This window comes from Dermacentor variabilis, chromosome 10, assembly GCF_050947875.1.
Source record: "Dermacentor variabilis isolate Ectoservices chromosome 10, ASM5094787v1, whole genome shotgun sequence".
Taxonomy (NCBI): domain Eukaryota; kingdom Metazoa; phylum Arthropoda; class Arachnida; order Ixodida; family Ixodidae; genus Dermacentor; species Dermacentor variabilis.
Window position 1 is genome coordinate 52,570,314 of NC_134577.1, and position 27,790 is coordinate 52,598,103.

The 27,790-nt window shown below is 46.4% G+C and overlaps 1 protein-coding gene across 2 annotated transcripts; it reads right to left on the bottom strand.

Moving 5' to 3' along the window:
• Positions 1-7,509: 7,509 nt before the first annotated feature.
• Positions 7,510-27,769, bottom strand: LOC142560546 (endothelin-converting enzyme 2-like). 2 transcript variants are annotated; one of them, XM_075672732.1, is made up of 6 exons: positions 27,431-27,769; positions 20,925-21,395; positions 19,262-20,295; positions 17,769-17,980; positions 15,389-15,741; positions 7,510-8,443 (listed from the first exon to the last, which is right to left on the bottom strand). In XM_075672732.1, exons 1-6 carry the CDS (start codon positions 27,722-27,724, stop codon positions 8,138-8,140), a joined length of 2,670 nt encoding a protein of 889 aa, XP_075528847.1. In that variant the 5' UTR covers positions 27,725-27,769; the 3' UTR covers positions 7,510-8,137. The 2 variants fall into 2 exon arrangements, with proteins under 2 accessions (XP_075528847.1, XP_075528846.1); XM_075672731.1 differs by having other exon boundaries at positions 19,262-20,400.
• Positions 27,770-27,790: the final 21 nt, after the last annotated feature.

Genomic DNA, 27,790 nt, shown 5'->3' on the forward strand with positions numbered 1-27,790 from the left:
CACCAGGCCGCTAAACTGCCAATCACATGATCCCCAGAGCGGCCAGCAAGATACTCGTTCTTGAGAACAGCTGACCAGCAAGTCCGTAGGTCAGGCAGCAGGATGCCACCAGGTCCTAAAGACGGAAAGCAGGATACTATGTCTATAGAATAGCTGGTCTTCAAGCCCGCTGCGTGGAGAGCAGCATGTCTGTTCCCTAGAACGCGTTGCCACCAGATTCACAGGGCGGGCACAAAGACACGATATAACAGCTGGCCACCAGGTCCACAAGCTGGGCAGCAAGACTAAGCACGAAAGAACTGCTCCCTACCACGGCTGTTAGCAGACTATAAAAGGAAATCAAGTCTTTTACTTTCCATAAGTTGTACACAAGAATCTGTCTTTCTCAACTCCAAAACGCGTCAGTCGTCTAGAATGACATTTATAGATCCAAAGTTACCGTATAGATGGTTCATGAAAAAGTTTCTAAGCATATATCATCACCGCTTTGCTAAGATGGACACTGGATCTTGTTCTATCGCTGTTGAATTATTGCCATTGCCCTTACTTAGCTTCCGACGTAATCGCACTGACTTTCTGTTTCTTTTCAAACTCCTTCACGGCATCCCTCACTTGCCCCGATCTCGTCACTTGTATCATGTTTCGTATTCTGCGCAAGACCGCCAGAGAACATACACCTTTCCATGTTCCTGCCTATCATCACCAACACCTATCCGTCCATGGAATACTGAGTTTTTATAACGCCTATTTTTGAGTTCTTCACGTTTTTTTTTTCATAACTAGTTATCGTTCTTTTCGGTCCTTTGCCTTTCTGTGTCATAATTTCACGCACTTTACAACTGCCTTCTTCTTTTGTATTTACCTTGCGCTTTGGAGTAAGTGCACCCTTCTTTTCACAATTCTTTTTACACATTTTTTTTTCATTTATATTCCCCTGCAGTTTCTTACTTTTTGATTTTGAACGTGCGCGTGCGCCGGCACGCAGACCTTAGGGTTGTTCTAGGGCATGGTTATTGATTGATTGATTGAGTGATTGATTGATTGGTCCATTGATCGATTGCAATTGAACGTAACAAAATTAAGAGCGGTTCACAACTAACTTCTAGAACATGACGTGACGAGTGTAAACCGACCTCCCGAAAGCCACAAACGGAAGTGAACATAAAACAGGAGGTCCACATTGCACACCAAGAAAAGTTTCAATGATAGTCCACAAGTGAAACAGGAAAAAGAGAGCGGGCGCGGGTAGAAAGAGAATGTTGTACGACAAACTGGTCTCACAAATAATGCAGCGTGGGCACCGTAAGTTCGATTGTACGAAACTTTTACCGACAGCATTGGCCAATGCCGCAGGAACTTTGCTTTCTCGTAATAAGATCGCTCTTCATATAATATGGGACCTAAGTAACAAGGCACGTAGCCGCAACAACCGAGGATAGATACATCGCCCTCTGTTACTATCCGCGTAAAGCCGCCGAACTGCTCCTTCTCCAGACTACAGGTGCCTCACTATGTCCAGATTTGGCGCGATTACAAATGTGTCCTAGTTCTCGGAGCTCCCACCTGTCATCAGCACTTTCCCTTCGAAAGCATCACACATCCCCTTCGTCCTCCTGGCATCGCTACGCAGACGTGTCACACTGTGCGTCCGCCCCATTTGGCATTTGCATTTCGGAATAGCTTCTGAACGGTGCAATGCACAAATGCAAAAAAAAAAAAAAAATATTGATGAGTTGAACTTGGTGACCTTTGATGCGCATACAAATTCGTGAATTGACTCGTTGCATAGGATGCTAGTTGTTGCTTAGGTGAAGCTTCATAATGAAGTTGGGCAGAAATAACGGCCATGTGTACATTTAGGTATGAAGCTTCGCTTCAAATAAATTCCGGCATATGCGTTGGCTCTACATGTAATTTTTCGTTCTGCACAATATTTTTTCTTTTTGGCGTATACCTGATAGGTTATTTTTTCCACTGGTGCCACAACAGAAGTGAAAGAACAAACGCAAATGTAAAGCTGCCTGTAACAGTCTTTGAATGCACTTCCAACAAGTTTTGAATCGCGTTTCAGGATTACGAATTAACCAGCTATCTTTCCAAGGTACTGAAATCAACTTCAGTGGGGTGCTGCACTGAACTGGCCACCTGTAGTGCATTTGCCCAACAGTTGATGCGCCCGCTTAGTGAAAAAGGAAAAAAAAAGCACTTTAGAGCAAAAATCACCTAAACGCATATATCCAGTGATTGCTACAAGCAAATTTAGTTGATCGCAAGCGCTTAACTTAGAAAGCAGCAGCTTCGTTTGTGCTCACCTTGTGTGCTGGGAAGCGGAACTTGACCTGGCTGTCCGTAGCCCCCTTTGTTCGCATCACGCGAACGCGGCAACGGCCAAAAAGCACAGACGCAGCAGTTTCGCTATAGCAACGTGCCTCCTGACACATAGCTGCAAACAGGACCTGCTTAGTTGGAAAGAAAACACCGTTCATTGAACCCTAAGATCATGTTTATTTGGTGCATACCTCAAAATGAAAACAAGCACAACAGAACTTGAAAATAAAGACAGCTATACTTGCACTTGAAAGCACACGCACACTCGAGGATCTGTCATGCAGTGAATTGTCGCGAAGCTTGCTGAAAATTCAGCTACGTCTCCGTGTAAACATTCACCGCCCAATCTTCTACCGGCGAACACACAGGGCTGAGTTAAGAGTAAATAAAATAGCAGCAATAGGCATTTCTAAAGGATGAAATTGGCCCAGTGCTCCGCGCATCCTTGCACCATGCTTCACTGCACTGTGCTTGTCAAACTACCACAATCGCGTTCACAATTTACTAATTCCAGTACGGATGCAGATTAGAAACTCCAAACGAAATAGAAACTCCCCTTTAAAGGCAAAATGTGCAGTATTTCTGAGCAAGCAGGACACAGCCCAGCAAGTTCCGCGCCACACTCTAATTATGCGCCTCGGCAGTACGCTCGATGACGTCACGATCGCCTTCGCCAATCACATCACGTCATCCTCTCCACGCCATTCCCCACGACCTCTGCTACTCGTTTTACTTAAAGCTACTTGCGCCGTCCTACGGCCAGTTAAACAGCTATTTTGTATGCAGCTATAGAGCTATAACAACTCGCTCAAAGTTCACTTCTAAAAGTGCATCAGCCTCCCTTTAAATAAGAACTCGGTGTATAATAGACCTCTCCTGGCCTGCGTCGCGATGAGTCGGTCACGTGGTCTGCGGGTACATGTTGAAGTGTTTGGTGGGGAAAAATCACGCTGCACGCTCGTTAGTGTATTGCGGGTGTTGTTCCTTTCCTTGTGGGTTTTGTGCGCATCCGCAATCGTTATGCGCATCCAATCCAATCCGCAATCGTTTTGTGCGCATCCAATCATTATGACGGCAAGTTGTTCGACGGTTTGATGCATAAATCGCAAGAAAAAGCTTCTACTCTTCCACTCTGTTGTTGTTGTTATTATTATTATTATTATTATTATTATTATTATTATTAAAGAACACAGCCAACGAATACATCTTTTGACTGTGGAGTGATTTAACCTTGTTATTTTATGAAGTAGTGACGTGTACAAGTACCGCCGCATTGCAGACAGGAATTCCATAAGATTTAGAACTTCACTGTGAACTAGGTGATCATGAAAAATAGATTAAACTCGCCGTAATGTTAGAGTCGTCTTAGCGGCTAATATCATATAACTTGTTAACGGGATAGTTTCGATAAAACAAGAGTTACAGCCGTTTTCTGTAACCAATTTCCCTCCGTAGACGGCCGTGTATTGATAGCACACGTGAATGCTGTAACGTATGCAACTTCACTGTGAACTACCTTGTTAAGACAATAAACTAAAACTCGGCCTAATGATAGAGTCGTCCTAGCGGACAATTTCACTGTAGTTTTTTCCAAGGTACCTGCATTAAACAGAGCTGCAGAACATTCGCGAGAAACTGGAGAAGAAAATTATTTCGCGTCGACGCGACGCAATAGACGTAAAAACATCGACCACCGCCGCAGGGTTGCTGTATACGGCTTCACCGTAAAATGCAGTGCGATCGGCTTTTTTTTTTTCAGCCGATTATGTGAACAACAGTTTGCCACCACAGCGAACAAGCATTCGCCCCTCCTGTCACATCGGTTGATGCAACACGAGCACTTTCGATCGCGGCACAGCCAAACCTGGATAGAGTGCTGCTATACGGGCTTTTATGACCGCGATATCGCTCCATCTGGTTCAGCTCAATCGTGATCCACCTTGTGGATCGCGGTGTCAATCGTCCGCACCCTCAAAGCTCAGTGAGCGCAACCGCGCATGTCGCACCATCTCCCTTCATGGCAAAGGCGGTACGCCTTAAGCGAGCAGTATAGTTTCATTCCACGACGTAAACACGTCGCGCAATCGCACGTCGGCCTTCACTTCGCATCGTCGTTCGAGCCGCCTATAAGATAAAGGATCTGGAAACTGCTCGCCGCTGATGAGCAGCTTCTGGCAGCGAACTCGCGAGATCGGGGAAATCCATCGCCCATAAGTCATGGTAGCCACGACACGAGGGAAACGTTTCACCCATCACCTATTCCCGCACGTCTTCCACTTCGCTTTGCGCACGGCCCGTGACGTCACGCTTTTGAGCAAGGGAGAAGTCGATTTAGTTCTCTTGGGACACGGTGAAAACGTGGATTATCAAGCGCTTTCACACTCCCACGAACAGCTTCGCTGTAACAGCATGACATGAAAAAGTGGTGTGCTTCTTTGCGCGGCAAACTTCGACGGCAACTAGGTCTGGCAGATAAGCTCGCATCTGGTCAACCAGTTGGAAAAGATAACGCCATCAAGAATCCTCCGTTGCATTCACCTATTGACGGACCCGAACGAACGTCGCACGGAAGGATCGGGCTTCACGGAAAGCCCGGCTTCAATTCTGCGCATTTCTTTTTTGCCCTGCGTTGAGTGTTAAAACTGGTACCGCGCCTAAAACTACGTTGTACAGACTCGAACACATCCCTACCTATTCTTTGTTCCCGGCATGTTGTGCGAAATCTTAAGATTCGCTTACAAGAAGGGCTTTAAGTTCACTTCGGCAGTTTTACATGCCAAAACCACGATATCGTTATGAGGTACGATGTATATAAAGAGGGGGGGGGGGGGACTGAGGCATTAATTTTGACTACATGGATTTCTTTGACGTAATGACTCTTAGTCGCACAGAACCATGGACGGCACTTCCAACATCTTCGCTGCTGGAATGTTGCTGAACACGACGATAGTGAAACAATTACACCAGCTGGCAGTAGTATATTAAGAAAACAGTTAAGTTGGTTTACCAGTGTTCCTTAGTAGCTAAAAACCTTACGAGGATTCGAAGTTCACATTGACCGAAACTGCCCATTGTATTGGTAAGCCCTTTCCTGTCGTTTGAACGTATTTGTTCCGTCGAAGGTCGGGATGCCAAAGGGACGTTTTAAACATGTCTGAGTTTCTCGGTGCCAAGACAGAATTAAGGCTGCTGCACCATTTGGGATAGTAAGCTTGTAGCAGTCTGATTAATTTTATACGTAGTAGTAGTAGCGGCAAATTATGATATCCACATGCGAAGTGTAGAATTGTATCAGGCGTCCGGAGAGTTCCTGCTGTGGTCCCTATTACGGAGGCGCATACAAAAGCTTTGTCCTTGCTAAATCTCGACCAATATTTTTGACACTGCTTCAGCAGAGAGGCTTGCACGCGCGTCGTACCGTTTGTGAGGCAACAAAGCAAGTAGCCAGTCAAACGTACTATTTAATTTCCCCTCCTTCCGTTCAGAGCGTCTGACCGAAAGTAGAGCTCCAACGACAGTGCGCTTTAGCTACAGACATATACACATCAGGCTTACAGGGCAAGACCCTATTTCGCGCCACAATTTGCCAATGAACGCAAAAAACGAAACATTCTTCGGGTTTCTCCAGCAACATATAACGCGTTCCTTTCTCTATCTAGCGTATGTAGTTTTTGAGAACTTCAACCTCTCACTGCCTTTTTACAAGAATTATTATTTTACACCTTATTGCAATAAAAATTGCAGTTTGACTCACCTCGCACGCAGCCGTGGCTTCCGCAGGCAGCTCTCGATATCGTTCTGTCGCGTCTCGGTCGGACTGCGCACGCTCGGCGGTTGCCAAGGCGACCGAGCCGAGTAGCCCGCGGTATCTGCGGTCTCATCTCTCGGTATTTTCTTCGCGAGTAGCACGTTCGTTCTATCACGCTCGCTTATCGCCCTCGACTGTAGCATTCGTCGACACGTTCGATATACACTCAAGCTTGGTAATCGCGCTATGGAACGCAGATACGTGAAGCCTTGCGCTGCTCTCACAAAGTCGCGTAGAATATCTGCTGGTTCCCATCGCCGGCACACCGCGTATTCGTGTGGCGAGAGTAAAATGCTTGCAGAAATATTACGGTATACGTACACCCGTCATCAAAAGTATATGGACAACACGATCAGCGAAAAGAAGAAGTCTTATTCGTGATTCGGACGCGGAAATTGAAATTGAGGAGGGCTCTGATAGCTTGCAATGACAATTTTCGGCTGAAGTCTTCAAGTTACATTAATTTCGGGAAAAGGAGATTGCCTTAATCGCGGAATCCTTGATACTTCTATTTTTTGCTCACCGGACTGCATGTGCCCTACCTCGCAGCATTACATGCTATTGAGAGTAAAACGAACAGTGTACTCGAAGCTGGGGGTGCAATGCACACATGTTCTATGGCAGGATGCAGGACACATTCGCCGTTAATGAACAGCCACATAAATTGTACGCGATCACCTACGATATAAAACGCACCAAGGGGGGTAACTCGCTGCCATCATGTTAACTGCAGCGCTTGACAGAAGGTGTAGGAACGGGTTAGAGACGCTTTCTGGCGTTGACAAATTTTGGTGGATCTGTACAGGTGCTTAATTTTCGTATTCTTTCCTTACGTATCGTGCAGGTCTTTGTCGAATCCCATCGTACGAATCATTGCACTCATGAAAATAGAATTTCTGGACACCGTGCCTCGTGCGAGCCCACGTTGTCTAAAGCCCCTCCATACACGTTTCCGAAAGCGGCGGTGGCGCGTGGATGGAGGGGCTTTAACGTTGTCTACCGGGACTACCCGAATCCACACAACAGGTTCCTACCGAACCTGTTGTGTGCAGGCGGCTCTCCAGCTCCTCGGAAGAAGCAGAACACAACACCTCGCGGCCGCACGACCTAGTTCTCCAGCTGGTCACGGGTCAACCTGACGACCGTGTATCAGTCGCCTCGTCCGTCCAAACGAGCCATGTCCAATAATCTGCCGGGCGGGTCGCCGTCAGCACGTTGTTAGTCGAGCCTCTCCATGGCAGGGATTGCATCGCCGTCCTTTTTGCACATCCAGAGTGCGAGCTCCGAACACGAGACCATCTGGCCCTGTGGTACCGGTCCAGAAGAGCGCGACGCCACCGCCTGAAGAGCAAGCGCCGAGTTCAAGGGGCCTTCATTTCGGAGAAAGTTTGTGTTCCGGTACGACACCGAGGTGCTCATCATAGTCTTGGTACTAATGGCACTAATGAGACAATCATGTGCAAATTACACATTCGCGCATAATTTATTCGAAATGACACACACAGTTCCAACTATGTCGTGTTCGACGTAAGGCATTTCTCGTCTCAGCCGAGATTGAGAGGCTCTAAACACTGAGCTAGGAGGCGGCCTGTTGAATTTGGTCATTTCGCATCGGCGCTTGTAATTAGTACAAAAAAAAGCAATGACGACAAACATTCATTCATAGTACAAACTCCGAAAGGTCCATCAATCATTCCTTACGTAGTTCACTATCAGTGCAAAAGGTAAACTTAAGAAACGACAATGTTCATTGTAGCATAGACGTCTTCCTGAAGTCTGTGTTCCGTCCGGCCCACTGCATAAGCCTGTCAACACGAGTTTCTCCGCAACACCACAAGACCTAACGATCCTACAAAAAAATTGATTTCGCGCGACGTTATGTTCTTCACAGCATAAGGTGTGCCGATGATAGCGCTTAAACAAGAAGTTTGTCACAACTACACAAATGATGATTCATTTTTGCTCAAAGGCATATTCGTCGTATTGACTGGTGCCACTCGGTCAGAACAGCTTGCACCTCTGCGCCGGGTTCATGGGCGACTCGGGAGGGCAACCGAATACGCGGGCGAACTCGTCGACGTGCTTAATGGTGGCGTCGCACTGCGCATGCGCGAAGCTGCCTGACCGTGCGTCGCCGCCGACGCAGCGCGTGAAACACGCGGCCACGAAGAACAGCTGCTCTGAAGAGAGGAACTCCAGGCCCTGGACACGATTGTTGCTGGACGCGTCACGACTCGAACGGTACGCGTCCAGGCTCGTCTTCAGGGAGATAGGATCCATGTATAGCGCCCCTTTGCTTCGATCGAGCTGCACGCAGAAGCAGCATTGGCTATGAAGAGGCGCAGTTGTTTGCAAAGTCGACCAGTGACGGAAGAAGAAAACAATAACAAAAATTACCCGTAACCAACACGCAATTTACGTGAAACGAAGCTTTTTGGGAAGCGCTCACATGAATTGTGTAAAACGAAATGCGACGCACATCTTAATTTCAATCCTACGCAACACGTGCACTGACGTAATCTCTAGGTTTATGCACCGCACAGGTCACAACTTTTGAATAACGTGCAATAGTTGTGTTTATGTGCTGAACGCTACTCGAGCTATGCTGAAATGGAATTGCCGGATAATGGCCAACGCACAGCGTGAGACGTAGACGCTGCGACGTCGGGTCGACGAAGGCGATTCGTTGATGTTGGACTCGCTAGCACGACAGCCGTGGCATCGGCCGCTTACCTGCGACGCATTTTTACAGCGAAGTTGTATGCAGGGTGTGCCAGCTAACTTAAGCTAGAGTTTTAAAACATGCAAATGCCACGCTATAGCTAGACAGTACAAAGGTAACGTTGCTTGCCGTCTCTTTGAGATACTAATTTTTCTTCCATTCCGCTTAAGTAAACAATTAGTCTTAATTATTTATTAAATTCTGAAATATTACAAATAGATGGAAGGTGTGAATGAGAAAATTGTGAACCGACATGAAAAAACTCCCGATACAGCTATCCGTTGCTCAATACCTGCTGCATAAACATCTGTTTCCGAACTTGAAAGAATCCCGCGAATACATGCAAAGTGCCCCGAGCGGCCAGTCGCGTGGCAATTTTGCGTGCATTTGTGGGCTTCTTTCACGCTCGGAAAAATAATGTTATGTAGCGGGTACTGAGCAGCAGAACGCTGTATCGGGAGTTTTTCATGTCGGCCGATAATTTTCTTATTGACACTTCTGACATTGAGTCCTGTTAGTCGTTCACGTGAAGTTTACAACTTTCATTTGTGATGCATTTTTGACCAGCTTGTTACCAGCGCACCCGCGCTACCAACGTGTTACCAACGACCCGCAGTGTTGTTGAAGTCTTTGGGAATGTGTTCCTCTTATAAGGCAGAATTGAAAATGCAAGTAAGCACTGGAACAAGCAAGGACACGTACTTCACAAAAACTCAAGAAAAAGAAAGGTTTAAGCGTTTGAAGCTCTTAAAGCAGAAGTTCGTCTGAGGCCGATAGACTGGAATCCAGGAAAGGGTGATTGGAAAGCTGACTAACTCCGTCATTATACCCTTCACCATACACAGACCTGAAGTGTAGGGCGAAGGCGCCCTGGACATCTGGAACAGGTTGGCTGTCGTTGCTAAGTAAAGAGATACCTTGTTTCGCATTGTTGGATGATTGTTCACGAATGTGTCTCCAGAAGTACTTTGAATATTTAGAAGTACTAGCTTCCGCACGTGCTATATAGAAGGAATGATTACGTTTGTAAAGACGTTTAGAGGGTGCCCTGTACATTTTAAAATCTATATGCCAGTTTCCTGATTTGTACGCTGTGCGTTCCTGTGAGCACAGTCTTTAAGCCTTTAAGCTGTTTTCAGTTCAACAGACAACCAGTGGGGAAATTTGGACCGTTTAGCAGCTTTTAGTGGTATAAAGTTCTTCATCGCATCTTTAATCATAATTGTGAATGCCGTGACTTGGTCATTAAGATCTCTTGCTTCTACTACTGAAGACCAGTCAGCACTATTAAGATAGTGGTAGACCCACTAGATAGACAGACCGACGTAATCTCCAAATGACAAATAAAACGACCGAGGTGTTGCTGTATCCTTTAATCTCATGCTACTATATAGGTAACGCGAACTGCAATGAACTATGAAGCGGGGGATGATATTTATCTGGCTTAACAAGGGGAAAATCGCCGCAGGACATATTCACAGCTTCTGTTACTAAGGCATAGATAGGTCTAGTATATTGCCACAAGAGTTCAGGATATGGTTATATTGGCACTGAGGTGTAAAATATGTAAAATCAAGTAACGAGTTGCACTTGGCAGATAAGTAAAAAGAATGGGTTTAAATTTCACCAGTTTGCCAGGAAATGCCAGGCGTAGTAAAATCGCCAACGATGAGTATTGTATGGTTAGCGTGGACCAATAGAACATTTTCAATAGTGGCTAGAAGTCTTTTAGATCTCTATAATATTATTCATAATAATGCCCATATATATATATATATATATATATATATATATATATATATATATATATATATATATATATATATATATATATAGAGAGAGAGAGAGAGAGAGAGAGAGAAAGATGCGTCCATATTGAGGTAAAACACACCACAGCTTCGTTGCTCGTCCTTCTTCACAGAGTGGACGGGCTGAAATTGTTTTTCTGATGGTAAACGATCAATACTCAATGTATGCGCAACGCACTCGCTATATAGCACTCGTTGTGCTACCGAGCCCACAGTGTTGTATTCATACTGCATTCGATTGGGCACGCATGCTTCATCAGCAACTATAATTGTCAGGAGACGTCGAGTTTAAACACGGGTTCACGCACCCGTGCTGTCAAATAGCAAGCGTCCGGTGACATAAAGGCAGCAATGTCTGAAATCCAATATGGGTAAACTTGCATGGGAAGTCCATGCAACGTAAGCTGTCCCAGAGTGACAGCGCTACAAAGGAGATTGAAAACCGGCTTGACAAAATTGAAGATAAAAGCGCATCACTGGTTGTGATGAAAAAAGAAACAGGTTGACGATATCTGGACTTTTTCCGATCAAAATGCGCAAAAATATCGCATTGATTAAAACCAGTCTGGACGACTCGTAAAACCACGCACGGGGCTCTAACCTAGTCTTCTTTGGTTTAACGGATTGCGAATGAGGAACGTGGGCCGAATCAGAATATTTAATGATAGAACTTTGGCGTAAATAATAAATATGGTTGACCATTCAATAGAGATCAAACGTGCCCACCGAATGGCCAAATTCATTAGCAAACACCATGTCAATTAGCGTTAATCTTTCCCATTTCAAACTACAAGAAGAAATGCTTTCACATGGTGCGAAATCAAAGGGCATTGAATATCGGATTTGAGAAAATTACTGCCATAATATTCTAAAATCTATAAGGCGTTTAGTGAAATTCGCCAACACACAACAGAAGCCGTGCAAGCTGAGACACGACAGACTAGCTTGTTGATGAGAAAGCTTAGTTTGATCGTTAACACCCAAAAAGGTTGTCCCTCACCCGTTAAATACATGTCAAGGACCAAGCAATGCTAACTGCTAGAAGAATTTATTTTCGGATGTCTTACACTGGCATTAGTAGCATCGTAACGAAGCTTGGTGCTCTCAGTAATCATGGCGGCACATCAATGTGTCAACTAATCATAGTTACTGAAACGCGGCTTAACTCTACAGTAGAGTACTCTGAAATTGTGTCTTCCCCCTCCCCCCTCCCCAATTTCAATGTCTTAGGGCATGATCAAACTAACAAATGTGGCGGTCGTGTATTCATTGGAGCACATGAAAAGAAACTTTCAGTGCACTCATCTTCAGAAATCGTCTTACTTAGAAATTGCATTCCTTCTGTGTAGCACCAGTTACCCACGCACAATGATATTAGTCCGCTATGGCCCCCCTGGTTATGATCTCAACTTTATTGCAGAAGAAAACATATGCGTTCGGTAAATGAATTACGTTACCACTCTCCGATCTTACTCTTCGGCGATTTTAGCTTTCCCGCAATAATGTCGACTAACCTGCCATCAGCACCGCCACAACACACTGCCGAAAGCGATTTTGTCAACTCCTGCCCAACCGTTCGATTAACGCAAGTTGTCACTGAACCCACCCTCCGTGGTTTTGATTCTCCTAACCTGGCATCATATTCGCCTCTGGGCCTGACAAAGTACATTCAAGGATGCATTTGCATGGTCCTCGTTACCATTCCATAATCCATGCGTTGTAATCCTGTCAGCTTACAAAACCTACAAAGATACCCAAAGAGATGGGCACGACAAAGGGAATTACGTGGCAGCTCGGTGGACAGCTGGCTTATATATATATATATATATATATATATATATATATATATATATATATATATATATATATATAACTTTACCGCTGCGAGCACATGCTTCTTCCTTGGTGTACCTCACTTTATAAGTGCGCGTTCTACGGCATCCTGATCTGGCTTCAAAACTTAGAGCTTCTCACTGAATAAAAAAACTTATGTGGTTTTATCTGCCAAAACCACTATCTGATTATGAGACAGGCCGTAGTGAGGGACTCTGGACCACATAGGTCTGTTCAACGCGCACCAAAATCCAAGTACACGGGTGTTTTAGCATTTCACGGCTATCGGAATGCAGCCGCCGTGGCCGGGATTCGATCCCGCGATCTCGTGCTTAGCAGCCCAACATCACAGCCACTAAGCAACCGCGGCGGGTCCCTCTGAATTATCATGAATTGTTTCTGCACTGATTTCATGTTTTGCCTCTTATGTAGTTAGTCATAGCCGGTTTCTTTTCCATTACCGCCACCTAGCCGGTTTTCTCAGCCTATCTGACTTTGCGTTTAACGTTCTTTGCTGCCCCGTTGCTTACTCTAGCGGTTGCATACTTGCTGGTAGCTTTCGTAGCTTCTTTTCCTCCACTGCGAGTCCATATATTTCCTGTACAAAGCGGCGCCGAGTAGTAGACAGCCGTGCCCTCCGCTGAACTTATGGTCTCTCCGTCCGAATGGGACGGCAGAAGCAAATTCGGCCGTCGAGCACCATATAAGAGACCATGGTAAAGTTGAGGAGGGCTCATAAATAGACAAATGGCGTTGGTGTCGTTCCTGCTCTCCGCCATCTCACGAGGGGCCGCAAGCGTTTCGACGAATCGACACTGTACAGCAGAGTGACGGAGCGCTCTACCAGAGGGCTTGTCTTAAAGGGAAGCTGAAACGGTTTTCAATTTTCATGAATTGCTGGGATTGAGAAAACAGACCTAATAATTTACGCTTCCGAAATTTTTTTCTTCGTTTCGATAATATAAGGGGCGGAAATCGCTTTCTAAATCACCCCATCGCTTCCCGGAGCGCCGGGTGAGGTGGTTGCCAGAGGAGAGAACCGGCGAGAGTGACGTCATTCGCGAGGACCGAGCTGCCGGACCGGCGTGCTGGCATGTGCTGGCATGCCTCTTTCCGTCCTGCGCTTTACTGAACGGCGCTACGAGAGATCTGCCGCCGCCGCCGCTCACGTTTGTTTTGTTTTGCGATTTTCGTAAACTTCTTTCGTGAAGCTGCCCGTCGCGGCAGCTTCACGTGCATGCTCGCGCGAGCAAATGCCGCTGGCACGCTGCGAAGCATAGACGGAAACGCGCGCAGTAATAAATTTTGGTGACCGGACTTCGTGCCTAGCTTCCGCAGCGTTGCACCTGAGGTATGAAATGGAGTATAGGCTTGCCTATTGACATTCGACGTACGGTTGCAGTTATCGTGTTTACCACACGGCGGTGCTAAAACTGCCTAATATCTTTATGTGAACACTAGCATGGGTCACGCATACCGATTTTTGATCGAGCCACAATCGCAAAGTCGTCGAACCATAGTATGAATATTGCACATATAATACCTCTGGCCATCTCTGGATGTGTATGATAAGCAACTTCCGTGACTGTACCTCGCAACACTGTATGTACGCGCTTTGAAACGCGGTACTTATGTTCGCGATTGTGTATCAGCACCACGGAGCAAGAAATATTTAGTAGTGGAAACTCCGCTGTTTGCGGCGACCAGTAAAGGTCACAAGCCCGCGGATATATTTTCATGCTGACGGCACCTGGCGGCATGGGAAGAAATTACCGCCGTTTCGGTTGCCAGGGCAACCGGTTGAGCGTGTTGCTCCCGTTCGGCCGCGCGCGCCTGACTTCTACCACGGAGTGGCCGGAGCTGCCGGAGCCGCCTGCCGGGCGCTGCTTTTTTTTTTCCGCTGCGGCTTCTACTACGCGCCGCATGGTGCCGCCACTGTATACGGTAGCGTCGGCGCATGCAACAATTGTGACTTTATCTGGTCGCCCGCGCTCGCTCGCGCTGACGGGAGTTTCACCTCCTATATGTCATACTCCGTGATCAGCAATAAAAAAACCACGGGACTTTAGACAAGCAGCGGCAAGGTGCTTGACATCGCGGCATTGCACCTGTGTTTACAATCTAATGAGAAGTTAGTGCTTCGGCATTCCTTCAGCAGCAAGTTCCCAGTGACACTTCAGCGCATTTTTTCTCCCGTCACTGGAACGTGCAGCTGCATGAAAAAAAAAAACAACATACCTAATAGCTAAGATTTCCAACGCGCGGGAAGGTGCACCCATCGCTCTCGCTGTTGGCACACTCAACATCGTCGGTGCCGCCGTTGCCGCCATCGTTTTCCGTATCGGCTGTCGGTTCGAACAGTACGGCGAAAATACAAGCTGTCCGAGACAGCGAGAACGTGCCATAATGCTTACAACTCAGCTATGAAGCCAGAACAGAACAGCGTGCTACGCTATGAAACGGCGGCGCCGACCGGCGACTGCCGCGAATGACGTCACAGCGGCCCCGACCAATCACGGGCAACAGCGGCGTTCGCGCGATGCCCTGAGGCGCTGGTGCACGTTTTCTTGAAAAAAAACAGCCGCTTGCGTTTGTTTCCGCCCTTTTTGAACCAGATATTCGTGTTCAGGAGACCCAAAACTATAGGATGCCGCAGAGAACTCATTTTTTTCGATAAGTGTTTCAGCTTCCCTTTAAGAATCCCCAAATACAGCTGCTTACGGTAAATAAACAGGACATTTCTGCTCCTGCGGAGCCGACTTGCACACGTCCGAACGCACGACCCCAAAACAGCACGTGATACCACCCTTAATTATGATCGCTGATTCATGGCGCTCCACACATCGAAACTGTTCGGCGACCCCCACTGAAAATGCGTCCAGCACTCACCGAAGACGAAGAGCTGTTTCGCATGCACTCCAGGTACGTTTGGAGCGCGGAGTCCGCTTTCGACTTGGACAGCGCGTCCAGGAACAGCTCGGTCAGCCCCTGTGCGACAAGGCTACCCACTCCGGCGTAGTTGACGGCGGCAAAGGCGTTAGCGTTGAAGTAGGGGAAGCTGAACGCGTACGGCAACAGGGACAGGTCGGGTCCCTGCGGCACGCTGCCGTTTTGCAGCACGTACAGCTGCAGCTTCTCGATGGCGCCCGACGCCCGACTGGTTGTCGGGTCGGATAGAGCAGCCCGCGCAACCAGACGCCAGTTGTCCACCAGGGACTTGCCCATGTCGGCCCCGGGTGGCCCTTTAGAGACAACGACGTAAATGAACGCGCGGTGTAAACATCCTGTCAAAACGAAATGGCGAATAATTGGCAAAAAACTCCTGGTGTCGCCCATTATTAGGGCTTCATGTGCGGCCGACATCATTCCACTTCAGACCATTCGTTCTGACGCCCACCCAAGGGCGAAGTACATCCCCCTCTTACAAGATGGGCGAAGGACGGAACCATGACGTCCGGGAAAATATGCTCAGAGCTTTCGACAAACTGGGTTTTGAGGCAAGCAGCACAAGAATGATTATTCAGGTTGACGCAGCCAATCATCTCCAAAGAATGGATACTCCGCCAATTTCTTTGCAAGTTAATTGTTGCTACGAGACACATATAACGCGCCCAGCGGTTCGAAGCGCTGGCTTGTGAGAGGAAAATTCGAGATATTGTTTTATTCCGTATTTTTAGGAATTAATCGAGACTGAATCATTAGTTAGAGTTTATGGCTTCTGTGATGGGCGGTATCGGGTTCGAAATCAACAATCAGAAACGTAATAGCTACAGAGACAGAGAGACTGCAGATTGGCATACATCGACTCATTCCAATAGAAATCAAACTGGAATAGTAAGTATCGGAAATCAATAGTCAAACGCAGACATCTTATATATACACATCATAAATATTTATTTCGGCATAAATGAGTAATCACGCCTTTACTCACTAGTGCAAGAAATAGCTAATAAGGCCAAATCGTCAGTTCTCCAAACAAGATCTCTTATTGTCATAACAAAAGCGCACAAATAGTCTCTCAACAAATTTAGATCTTAGTTGCAAACAGGCTTTGCAAGAATGAATTGCTGCTAGACAACTAGGTTTCAAAAACGCTAAATAAAGGGCGTCTGGGCGTTAGCTATTCGTAAAAGGGCCCGTTGCAACAAGAACATCACTTATTCTAGCAAAAAAGTTAAAACTGCTAGATGACTAGACTGCGAAAGACATTAAATGACCGAAAAGTAAAACTCAGAGGTTGAAATTTATAGGCTACCGCCACGAAACCGAAAACCAAAATTGCATAGGACATTTTGTTTCTGCGTTAACTGAAACGTTTTCCTCCTTTCAAGTTTGATAATCTGCAGAGCTTTATGCAGCGGATGGTTAACAGAATCAAAATTAAGCACACGGTAGCTGCGAAAAATGAGGTTAGTTTCATTATTACGAAATATCAAATAGTTCCTCATCGAAGTAGGATATGTACGTAGTTCGGCAAATTAGTTCTGCAGAATTCCTAGTAGCTTCGTGCTACACACGTTTGGATGTCAGTTTTTACTTTCATGGATACGTAGTGTAATATACGATTTGTATCTTGAACTTTCAATCTTCGACCACACCCGATTCTCATGTTTTTTTTTTTTTTTTTGCGATGAGAACAGCCTTTCATTGATAATGACGAATGCGGCGTTTTGCGGCGCAAGGGCCAAGTATGGCGAAATAGCACTTTCGTACAACGGTTGGCAGTGCAATGACCTACAGTATTCCGATATGCATCGGCGCTGGCATGCGTCGGTATATTAAATATACAGTCTGAAACGTCACACTCACCACACGCATTCAGACATTACGTAGGTTTCGGTTTTTCCTTGCTGCTCACCACGTTTACTATTTCTAGTCCCTGACCTATTTATGCATTCGCTAAAGGCACTGGGCTGAGAGCCTTCGAAATCATTCGGGATCGTTGGAATCGACTCAATGGTCACTTTAGGTCCATGTTCCAAAGCAGAAATCGGACTACGTATCAGACAGATGTCGCCCCCCCCCCCCGGGGGGTTCTTTGACGTGCATCGAAATCTAGCTGCGAAAAGGGTCTTACATACCGCCTCTACTGGAATGTGGTTGGCGGGCGTGTGAAACAAACGCGCCCCCTCGAGTGTAGTAGCACAATGACTTGGTCACGGGACTTTCGTGGCCGACGCAGCAAAAAGATGTCGTGCAGAAATCGCGATGTCATTGTCGCTACATAGTTGAGATGCAGCATCGAAGATCAAAGAAAACCGCGACGCACTTGTTTGCAAGGCCTCCGAGCTCTCGTCTCCTCTACTCTCCTCGTTGAAGTACTTGAGCGCAATGCTCGTGGAGTCCCAGTCCCGTACGACAGTGAGGTTAGTGTCGTGTCGACTCCAGCGTTGCACGCGGCGTTGCATTGCATGGCGAACATCTACGACGATGGCCTCGGCCATCTCACGCAGCATGTAGGGCAGGAATATTTGCCGGTACCTGCAGAACAGTTGGCAATGACAGTTTCACTTTTGGGCGAACTCCGAGTCTGGACGCCAACAGCTACGCTGCCGTTCCAGCTGGACAGATGGCGAAGTGGTGGCGCAAAGCTAAGTTAAAATCATTTTAGATGCCGCATAAGCATTATTTTGTTTTGACCTTGATTCGTGTTCCTGACCAGACATAGACGTCAAGGAAGACGGCCAAATTAAAGTTGGATGCATGAAGGAATGCTGAGTTATTTGCGAACCTAACGATCCCTCCAGAGTACCTTCGTTGAGACACGAAAGCTCTAAACTCACAAGAGCTAAGTTCACTGAAGAAAATGATATGAGCATTTCTTAATACGCTCTAGTAGCCTAGCACCTGTTGTGCAATATATTGAAGATTGCTTGTGACGGCCAAATTAAAGTTGGATGCATGAAGGAATGCTGAGTTATTTGCGAACCTAACGACCCTTCCAGAGTACCTTCGTTGAGACACGAAAGCTCTAAACCCACAAGAGCTAAGTTCACTGAAGAAAATGATATGGGCATTTCTTAATACGCTCTAGTAGCCTAGCAGCTGTTGTGAAATATATTGAAGATTGCTTACAATATTTTGTTTTCAAAGTTAACTCGGAAACGCTTACTCAAAATATTCATTCAGTGTATAAAGTCCGGCGTTTATGGAACTATACGGCAGTGGTTTGCTCGTATCCTTCCATCCATTTTCCGAAAAATTTTGCTTTAAAATTATCCAGACTTCTGTCTCGCCACAGACGGCAGATAGCAACCATGAATTGTGCTTTGAATTCCTTGAGACTGCGTGAAAATCCGAAACGCATCCGTATGCCAACATATACTAAGCTTAGTTCCTTCTTCATCTCTGTGTCGAAGCAATCAATAGCAGTTTTTACCCTAGCGAACATGAACAGATGGTTACTTTTCCCACGCAAGTGAAGATGCAGCTTTTGGTATCTAGCAGTGGTATCTCCATATAAAAAAACGTTTTTAACCGTCATAACTTATCAGTAGACAATAAAAACCACCTTTAAAACCGATTAAACCCCATATCCCAGTTAGCGTCTCCAACAGAGATCTAGTTTAAATCAGTGCTTTATATGATGTTTAATTAAAATTTGATAATGAGCGACATAAGCTCATAGCAAAAGATATTTGAGCTGCCAAAAACAGCAAACAATTCTCGATACGCGTAGAGCACAAGTTCTCTGCTTAAGCGCTTGGCCCAAGTTACCCGAGACACCCGACAGTTCTACGAGCATGTAGATTATTATCTTACGCGTAAAGTGCCTGGTCGCCAACGAGAAGGAGCGTCTTGCTGAAGCAGGACACGCCATGGCCAACCCTCGCTTTTGATGGGCTGCCGTAGAAGTTAGCCTGCAGCAACCGATTGGCGAACAGCGCCGCCACCTGCACTGTGCACCAGGAAACGAAGACGTGCAGGTCCGGCTCTTTGTCACTGTCCCACATCGTGACGAAATTCAAGGCGAAGGCGGGAGTGTCGGTCTTGAACACAATCTCGTCACTCTCGCCCACCCTGACACCGTAGTCGCGCAGAGCGTCGATCCAGACCTCACGATCCACTTCTTGATCGACGTAGTACACGTCCGAGTCCCCGAATATCACGTCGCTTTCTGTACGGACGCCGTCACTTAAAATGTTCATAATGTCGACTTCCACGTGGTGGTTATGCTCGAACGTCACGATGCCTTCGTTGGTAACGACGTCTCCTTTGCTCTTGAAGTAATATCTGAGAACATCAAAGTACCGTTTCCGAACGCCAGGCGAGTGCAGCTGCTCCAGGAACTTGGATCTTAAGGCACGAAATTCTGTCGATATGCGAAGGTAAACGAGCGTCTGGTTCGCACGCGGCACAACCTGTACGTCGAGGACGCTGGCCCAGCGCAGCGTCATGGACGTGTAAAGGAGCGTCTTCACGACACTCGGACTGGGTGCCCTGTGCGGCCAGACGATGCCCGCCTCTCGCAGCGCCGCCTTCACCTTCTGCAGCTCGTCGCACTCGCCCCTGCCGACGCACTCGCAGCTCAGGTAGAAGGCGGTCGCGCGCTGCATCGCGTTCTGACCGCAGGCCGGCACCTCGCTGTCCGCCGCCAAACGATGAATCTGGTCGAGCGCCGCCTGAATGCTGTCCTCGCTCACCGTCAGGTCGTGGCTACTGCTCCAACCGTCGCAGACGTAGCGGCTGAAGCTCTCGCACGGTTCGACCGACGAGTTGATGGAGGCGAGCAGCAGGCTGGAGTAGGCCTCGCACGCCGGCGTATTGCAGGCGCGGAGGCGAGTCCCTTCGGCCATCTGTCGATTCGAGAAGTAAAACAACAGCGCCGCGATGGCGAGCACGACGAAGACGACCACGCCGTAGCCCATCGGAGGCACGCCACGCTTAACCATTAAGGGGCTCTGAAATAAATGGCGTGCAGGAAAGTGAGACACACGTCAATTTGGGGCCGGGCGCGGTGCAACCGATAGCAACTTCAATTCGCCGTCAGGTATACAAGTAAATTAAGACGAGTACCCGTCCAACGAACGCTCTCATTCTACACCATAGTTCGGAAGCCACGTCGTAGTGGTTGCTTTCATAATCCTTCGTTGCCTTGTCACTGTCCTCAAAAATTTACGGTTGAATCAACGAACAAAAGTGCACTTGATTTGTATATGAGTGGCTGTACTTCTCGCACCGAAGCAACATTTACTCACAACCCGTATTTCTGTCGCTTCGAGCCTTAAGGTCAAAATAACATGCGCGCAATGATATGGCGACTAAATCCCTAACACGTAAAGGAGGAAAGATAGGTAGTTGCATGTAACGGTGCCTTGTCATAAGTTATAACTCCAAATTGCGTAGCGCCGACTGATCAGTGATCGCTGCAGTGTATCGCGTCTAACCAGCAGTGACATGGAGCACGCGAACTGACATTGCTCACCGTAAATCGACTCTCCGAAGGCTTGCTCGTTTCTCGAGGAGTTATCACTGAGGCAATTGTGGGTGATTCCGAGATCCGCGGAACTTGTTGTGCGCAAGGAGCTGGTTCGGCTGCACTGTGCGGTCTCGGGTCCTGCTCGGCTGGAACCTCCTGGCCAGCGACTGGAGTCACGGGATGATGCGTACCTTCTGCGGCACAGGTTGGCCGGGGTTCTTTGGACGCAACTGCGGCGCTGTTGCCGGCGATTACCGCGCTGCCGGATACCGGAGCCGGCGTCCTGATGTGAGTAGGACTGCGACTTCCTTGTGGCGATCTTTTACCCTCGCTTCGACGACCAACGGTAACCTTGTTCTGCTTGGCCTGAACTCCGTCTCTCTGCCCTGACCCGACTGGAGATGCCGCTCCGCTTTTAGGACTACCAGGGGTCGGTGCTTTGGAAAGCCGGTTTCGCAGGGTCATTGGAGCGGCCTCCTGCTCGTAGCAAAAGATCACCATACACTGTTGCCAGCACTAGAGGAAAACTGCCTCAACTACACATGCTTCCCGCTTGTCGCACGACCCCTTTAAGAGGCAACCCAGTGCTCGTGTATCTTGTGTGTGCACACTCAACACATTCAATACAGTTTAGCAAGCCTTGCATTTCCGAGTGCTGGACTAACTCCCCAATACCTTTGTTCTAATGCCGTACCTCAATCAGAATTGTCCAAATTTCAAATGCGCCTCGTGAATTGTCACTAAATATTCCCGCCGCCTTGTTTTATGAGACGACTTTGTTTCTTTTATTTCTACGCACGCTACTACATATAATCTCTGCATCGCTAAAGACACGAAAGCGATGACCACGTGCGTCTTTCCTTCAGGTCTTCGGCGCTGTCCTCGATTTAATGTGACTTGCCATTTCGCCCTAGATTCGATTCTTGTCCATCCCACAAGGTTGGATCTCTCTCGTTATCCATCTGGCTTTGCCTTACCACAATCGTAACGTAGCGGTTGACGCCTGGCATTTGTTTATTTCGAATTTCCAAGTGTAGTGGATTAAAAAAGTAACTGCACGGAGCACACTGTTTTTTAACTGACAATTCTAGCTAACAGTGAAAGCCCGGAAAATAGTGACAGTGTCCATGCCAGAGTTAACAATAAGCGAGGTAGGCATCATTTCTCTATTAGGAAAATTGTATTTAAACAAATGCTCAGCTCCGACGACGTTGCTATTTCATTTCTGAAGCACTATGCCAAATGTGTATCCACATACCTGCACAAAATATTTATCACTTCCGTTGAAACAGCGGCCTTACAGAACATTGGGGGAATGCTAAGGTGATTCCAATTCCCAAATCGGGTTTGAAATTACAATAAAATAACTACCGCCCTGTGTCGTTAACAAGAGCTTGTTGCAAACTATCAGAACACATAATCAAGGTCACAATATCCCATTTAGAAAGTAACAAACTGCTTCACAGCCGACAACACGGATTTAGAACAGGTTTGTCAACCGTAACCAAACTCGCTCGTTAATAACTCGAAATACGTTAACGTTAAATACGTTAAGTATGAAAAATATTAACGGACCAAATAGAGGCAACATTCTTAGATTTCTGCAAGGAGTTTGACGTTGTACCGCATAAAGATTTAATTTTAAAGCTCGCAGCCTTTGGTATTGAGAGCAATATAATTTGATGGATTTGCAGCTTTCTATTGAATCGAAGAGAAAGTGTGGCCATAGATAACATGTCTCGCAGCAACTTGAAGTATACTCAGGTGTTCCGCAAGGGTCCGTTCTTGCTCCTATCTTATTTCTTATGTATTTGATTAATATCTAGTTGCCCAAGGAATGGTGCGAGTGCGGCTGTTCGCCGATGATTGTGTAGTATACACAGTTGCACGTGATACAGGACACCAATTCGAACTAAACAATTCACTTCAATCCATCCTTTCATGGTGCGACACATGGGGCACAACACTTAATGCGCTGAAAACAAAATACATCACATTTACTAACAAGAAAAATCCACTTCATTTCATGTATACTCTCGGGAACACCACACTCGTCAAATCCAATCAGGCAAAACACTTGGGCCTTACTATGACGTCGAAACTTAACTGGGAACTTCACATCTCCTCCATATGTCAGACCGCCGAAGGTAATCTATATCCTTCTTAAGAAGGAAGCCGCCCAATACTTCTCCACAAGTCAAATGAAATGCCTACAAAGCACTTATCAGACCATCATTAGAATATGTTGCTTTATTCTGGAGCCCTTATCAAAAACACCTCATTGAGAAAGTAGAGCGCATACAAAAACTAGCAGGCAGATTGATATATTCTGATTATTCAAGGCAATCCAGTGTCTCTGGAAGATTATCGAAAGCGCATTTAGAACTACTGGCATAACGAGGAATGATTTCAAAACTTAACTTCATTCACCTTTTTTAGCATGGCCACTTCAAAATTCCATGGTCACGTTACTTAATTGATCCGTTTTTACACTCATCAAGAACTAACCACAGTAAGGTAGATCGCCAACCTCCAAACCGCGTTAATATACATAAATATTCACGGTTTGCCTACGCTATCTCTTAACGGAAAGACTTATCTAGCAGAGCTGTGTGTTGTAATAAAGCGGAATCCTTTGTAACCAAAGTTAAAATAATCAATTGCTTTTCGTGATTGCTTTTCTTTTACCTTTGTAACCACTCCTGCGTTCAAAGGCTGTAGTATGTTCACAATAAAAAAATAAACAAGCAGTAATGTCACTTAGTCAGACGTGTAAATTGGTAATAATTTTTTGTCGATCGTTTTTCACCTGCCTATCATTGTTGTAATGTAATCACTTAGCGAAAGACGCGCGCTCAAGCATCGGAACTCTAACGAATGCTGTCGCCGTACATCATCATCATCATCGTCATCATCCTGGTTACGCTCTATGCAGGGCAAAGGCATCTCCCATACTTCAACTACCCCGGTCATGTACTACTTGTGGCCATCTTCTCCCTGCTAACTTCTTAATCTCATCCGCCCACGGGGGGTGACTTTCTGCCGCCCCCTGCTTCGCTTCCCTTCCCTTCAAATCAAGTCCGTAACCCCTAATGACCATCGCTTATCTTCCCTCCTCATTACACGTACCGCCCATGCCCCCCCCCCCCCATTCCTTTTTCTTGATTTTAACTAAGGTGTCGTTAACTCGCGTTTATTCCCTCACCCAATCTGCTCTTTTCTTATCCCTTAACGTTACACCCATCATTATTCTTTCTATACCTTGTTGCGTTGTCCTCAATTTAAGTAGAACCCTTTTCGTAAGCCTTCAGGTTTCTGCCCCGTACGTGAGTACTGGTAAGACAGAGCTGTTATACACTTTTCTTTTGAGGGATAATGGCAACCTGCTGTTCATGATCTGAGAATGCCTGCCAAACGCGCCCCAGCCCATTCTTATTCTTCTGATTATTTCAGTCTCATGATCCGGATCCGCGGTCACTACCTGTCCTAAGTAGATGTATTCCCGTACCACTTCCAGTGCCTCGCTACCTATTGTAAACTGCTGGTCTCTTCGAGACTGTTAAAGAAGACTTTAGTTTTCTGCAGAATCATTTTTAGACCCACCCTTCTGCTTTGCCTCTCCAAGTCAGTGAGCATGCATTGCAATTGGTCCCCTGAGTTACTAAGCAAGGCAATATCATCAGCGAATCACAAGTTACTGAGGTGTTCTCCATTAACTCTTATCCCCAATTCTTCCCAATCCAGGTCTCTGAATACCTCCTGTAAACACGCTGTGAATAGCATTGGAGAGATCGTATCTCCCTGCCTGACGCCTTTCTTTATTAGGATTTTGTTGCTTTCCTTATGAAGGGCTATGGTGGCTGTGGCGCCGCTATAGATATCTTTGGGCATATATATAGATATATAGATATATAGGGCCCGGAAACCTATCACAAAAATTCCATGCGCGACGCGAATGGTGTTGTACGTTATTGAGCGCAAGCGAGCATCATTGATTACGTTGGAATCCACTACCAGTGTTATTGACGTTTTTTCAAGCGTGTCCCCAAAGTCAGAAAAAAAAGTCACTGAATTGCAGTGTCTCTGTAAAGTCGTCGCCGCTAGAACTTTACAGTGAATTTTTTACACTGTAGCCGTTTCGAAACAATTTCATGTAGGCGAACAAGGCTTAACGCCTCTACTAAAACGTTTAACATTCATCTATAGTGTCCGAAGAGATGGTGAGGAATGTGACAGCAAACTTCCAAGCGGGGTGTACCAGAGTACTTTTAGTTTGGTAATGTACTTACAGATCAACGGATGGTTACAGCTGAAATTCTGGTGTAACCATCTTTGCTTCACTGGAAAAAGGACACAGCAAAAAAAGGACACGAACACGAGAAAACGACACGCACACGCACAGCGCAGTCGTGTCCTTGTCTTTTTTTTTTTTTTTTTTGCGCTGCGTCCGTTTTCCACCGTATCACCAACAAGCCCAAGCTTCCACCCTAACTGGCTTCAGATTGTAAGGTTACATATACAGCGCAGTTAAAAGAATAGCGGAAGTAACCTGATTTGCCGAGAACTATATAACCCTTATTTTCAGGTTGTTACAAAGTTTTCTCTGGTTATCGCCGCTCTTTAACGGGTACATAAAATCCGCGGCACCCGTTTCCTTACGTTAACGTGGTCCTGATAATTACGCGGCCGTTATGAAAAAGTCCAACATTACGCTACTGCTCCTTGATCCCCATAATATACCCCTGCGTTATCTTGACTTATCCCAAACCCACGAGGAAGGGAAGCAATGGATGCTGATTCTCGTGAAGGAACCGAGTCGCTGCGACATCTACGCCTTTATCTAAATGTCGCCGTAAAATTCACGGCAATTGGTTTCGATAACTTGCGGCCATGCTTGCGAATGACCACCGATGGAACGTATTTAGTGAAACTGCAGCGCTCGCCGCATTTGGAACATTGGTTTAACAAGCAACTCAATGGAAATCCTTAGGCGCAAATAATCGCAGCGTACGGCATATAGGATCGGATACCATGACTGCTACAACTTGATCAAAGAACCTACGCTCCATACGACCAGTTTTTCTACCTATTTGTAGCTTTCGGGCAGTAAAGTGCGTTTTAAGTAGCCAATTAGTAACAATTTCTCTATCCGAGCAAGTCACTAATGTGCCGTCAATTGTTCTGTGACATCGCTAAAAAGATCGCTGGACGCTAGATAGAAACGTTTTCTCGGTAAGTATACGAAAGAAGTACCTAATTCTACTAAAAAAAATCGTGAAAATGCCAACATTGCCCACGTCGAGTCATGTATAAACATTAAGGGTGAGAGAATGTTCGAAGCTTCGGTTACGAATAGAATATTACACACCCACTATTCGTATTGGCATTCAGAAACAAAAAATTTGGTTATTTTCCAATACCGAATCTAATGAGCTACTTCGACAAAACCGACTGGCGAAGTCGAGTTACTGCTCTCCGTCTGCTAAACAAAATATCGCAAAATACCACAAGTAAAAAAGGGACCTGAAGCAACGCAGGTGCGAAATGGGTAATGCAAGCTTTGTTTTTGGTTTCACGGCGAAAGCCTAAATAAAAGTCTGTGAATTTCGCTTTTAGTCTGTAATTTTGTGTTCCATCCAGCCTAGTCAAATATTGGTTTATCTCTTAAACCACAAACAGTGATGTTTTACTTGACCTAAAACGGGCCTTGTTACATGTGTCTACAGCGCACAAATCCTTCAGCAGTTTTTTTTCCTTTTCTCCATAACATGTAATCATTTTTTAACCATTCATTCAATGTCTTTCAGACAACAGCAATTCATTCTTGGAAAGCTTGTTTAGAACCGCGCTGTCAAGATGCGAGGCTATTCTTGCAGCTTTTTATTGATAATTGATGATCTTCCGTTTAAACGTGATCCAAATTGTTGGTGAGAGCTGGATGTCTTTTCTTTTTAGTCGTCGGTACAAACCTGGAAACCTAACTACACCGAAATAAATATTCCTGTCATGCATCTGCGTTTGATTATTCGATATTTAAATCGATATTCAATACTTGCCATTCGTAATCGATTTGTTTATGAAAATTTTGATCTTGGACCACCTCTAAAAAATAGCCAACGCGCATGACCCGCGGATAAAATTTCGACGATCGACCGCCGTGCTCGCAGCTATCGTTCTGCTGCGAGTGTTAACTGTTTTTCTGGGCACAAGTTCGACCAATAAAAAGTTATCTGGCAATATCTTATTCGTCACCGTAACGACGACGTGGCAATACATATTACACAAAAAAAGTTCTTCACCAGTTTCTACTCAAGACTGAGGTGCCGCAACCTTAGCCAATGACCTTAACACACTTGCGCACGCCGTTCGCGTGGAGGCACCGGTGACTAAACGCTCCTGGCGGACGGCGGTGCCGTAACTGTGAAGGGACGGGCCGATGACGGTTGTGGGGATCAGGGCTAAATAAGGCATCCCGGTCAAACTACGCCATGCCGAAGTGAATTTACTCTCACCTTGTCTCGTTCGCAAGCTGCTTCCTTGCGAACCGCACCGCTCTGCTCGGCAGACCAGGAAGAGGCCACTTCTGCTCGCGGCTTCCCCAGTTTGTGGTGCCGCTGCTGCCTCAAGCTTTTCGATCGGTCGGGCGTCGACTTCCCGGGTTTCGCGGGCACCTTGACAGACTCCGTGGTCTCGGGTGGTGCCTTACCCTTGCTGCCCGTTTCTGCGGTCTTTGCGCTCTTCGAGTGCGGCTTAGGAGCCTTGCTTCTGGGCTGAGCTTGCATGGCCCAAGACGCCTGACTTCCCATTCAGCTATCGTGAAGCGATTGCTGGCCCTCACCGTGACCTTCTTCTTCTTCCTTGTACTTGCGGCG

Excerpts from the sequence above, each read along its gene's own strand:
- LOC142560546 (XM_075672731.1), bottom strand. The coding sequence starts at position 27,724 with ATGGGAAGTCAGGCGTCTTGGGCCATGCAAGCTCAGCCCAGAAGCAAG. Across the intron at positions 21,396-27,430 it reads CAGCTTGCGAACGAGACAAG|GAGGCCGCTCCAATGACCCT; the intron begins GTGAGAGTAAAT and ends TGCTACGAGCAG. Across the intron at positions 15,742-17,768 it reads CTCGGAGGCCTTGCAAACAA|GGCCACCCGGGGCCGACATG; the intron begins GTGCGTCGCGGT and ends TTGTCTCTAAAG.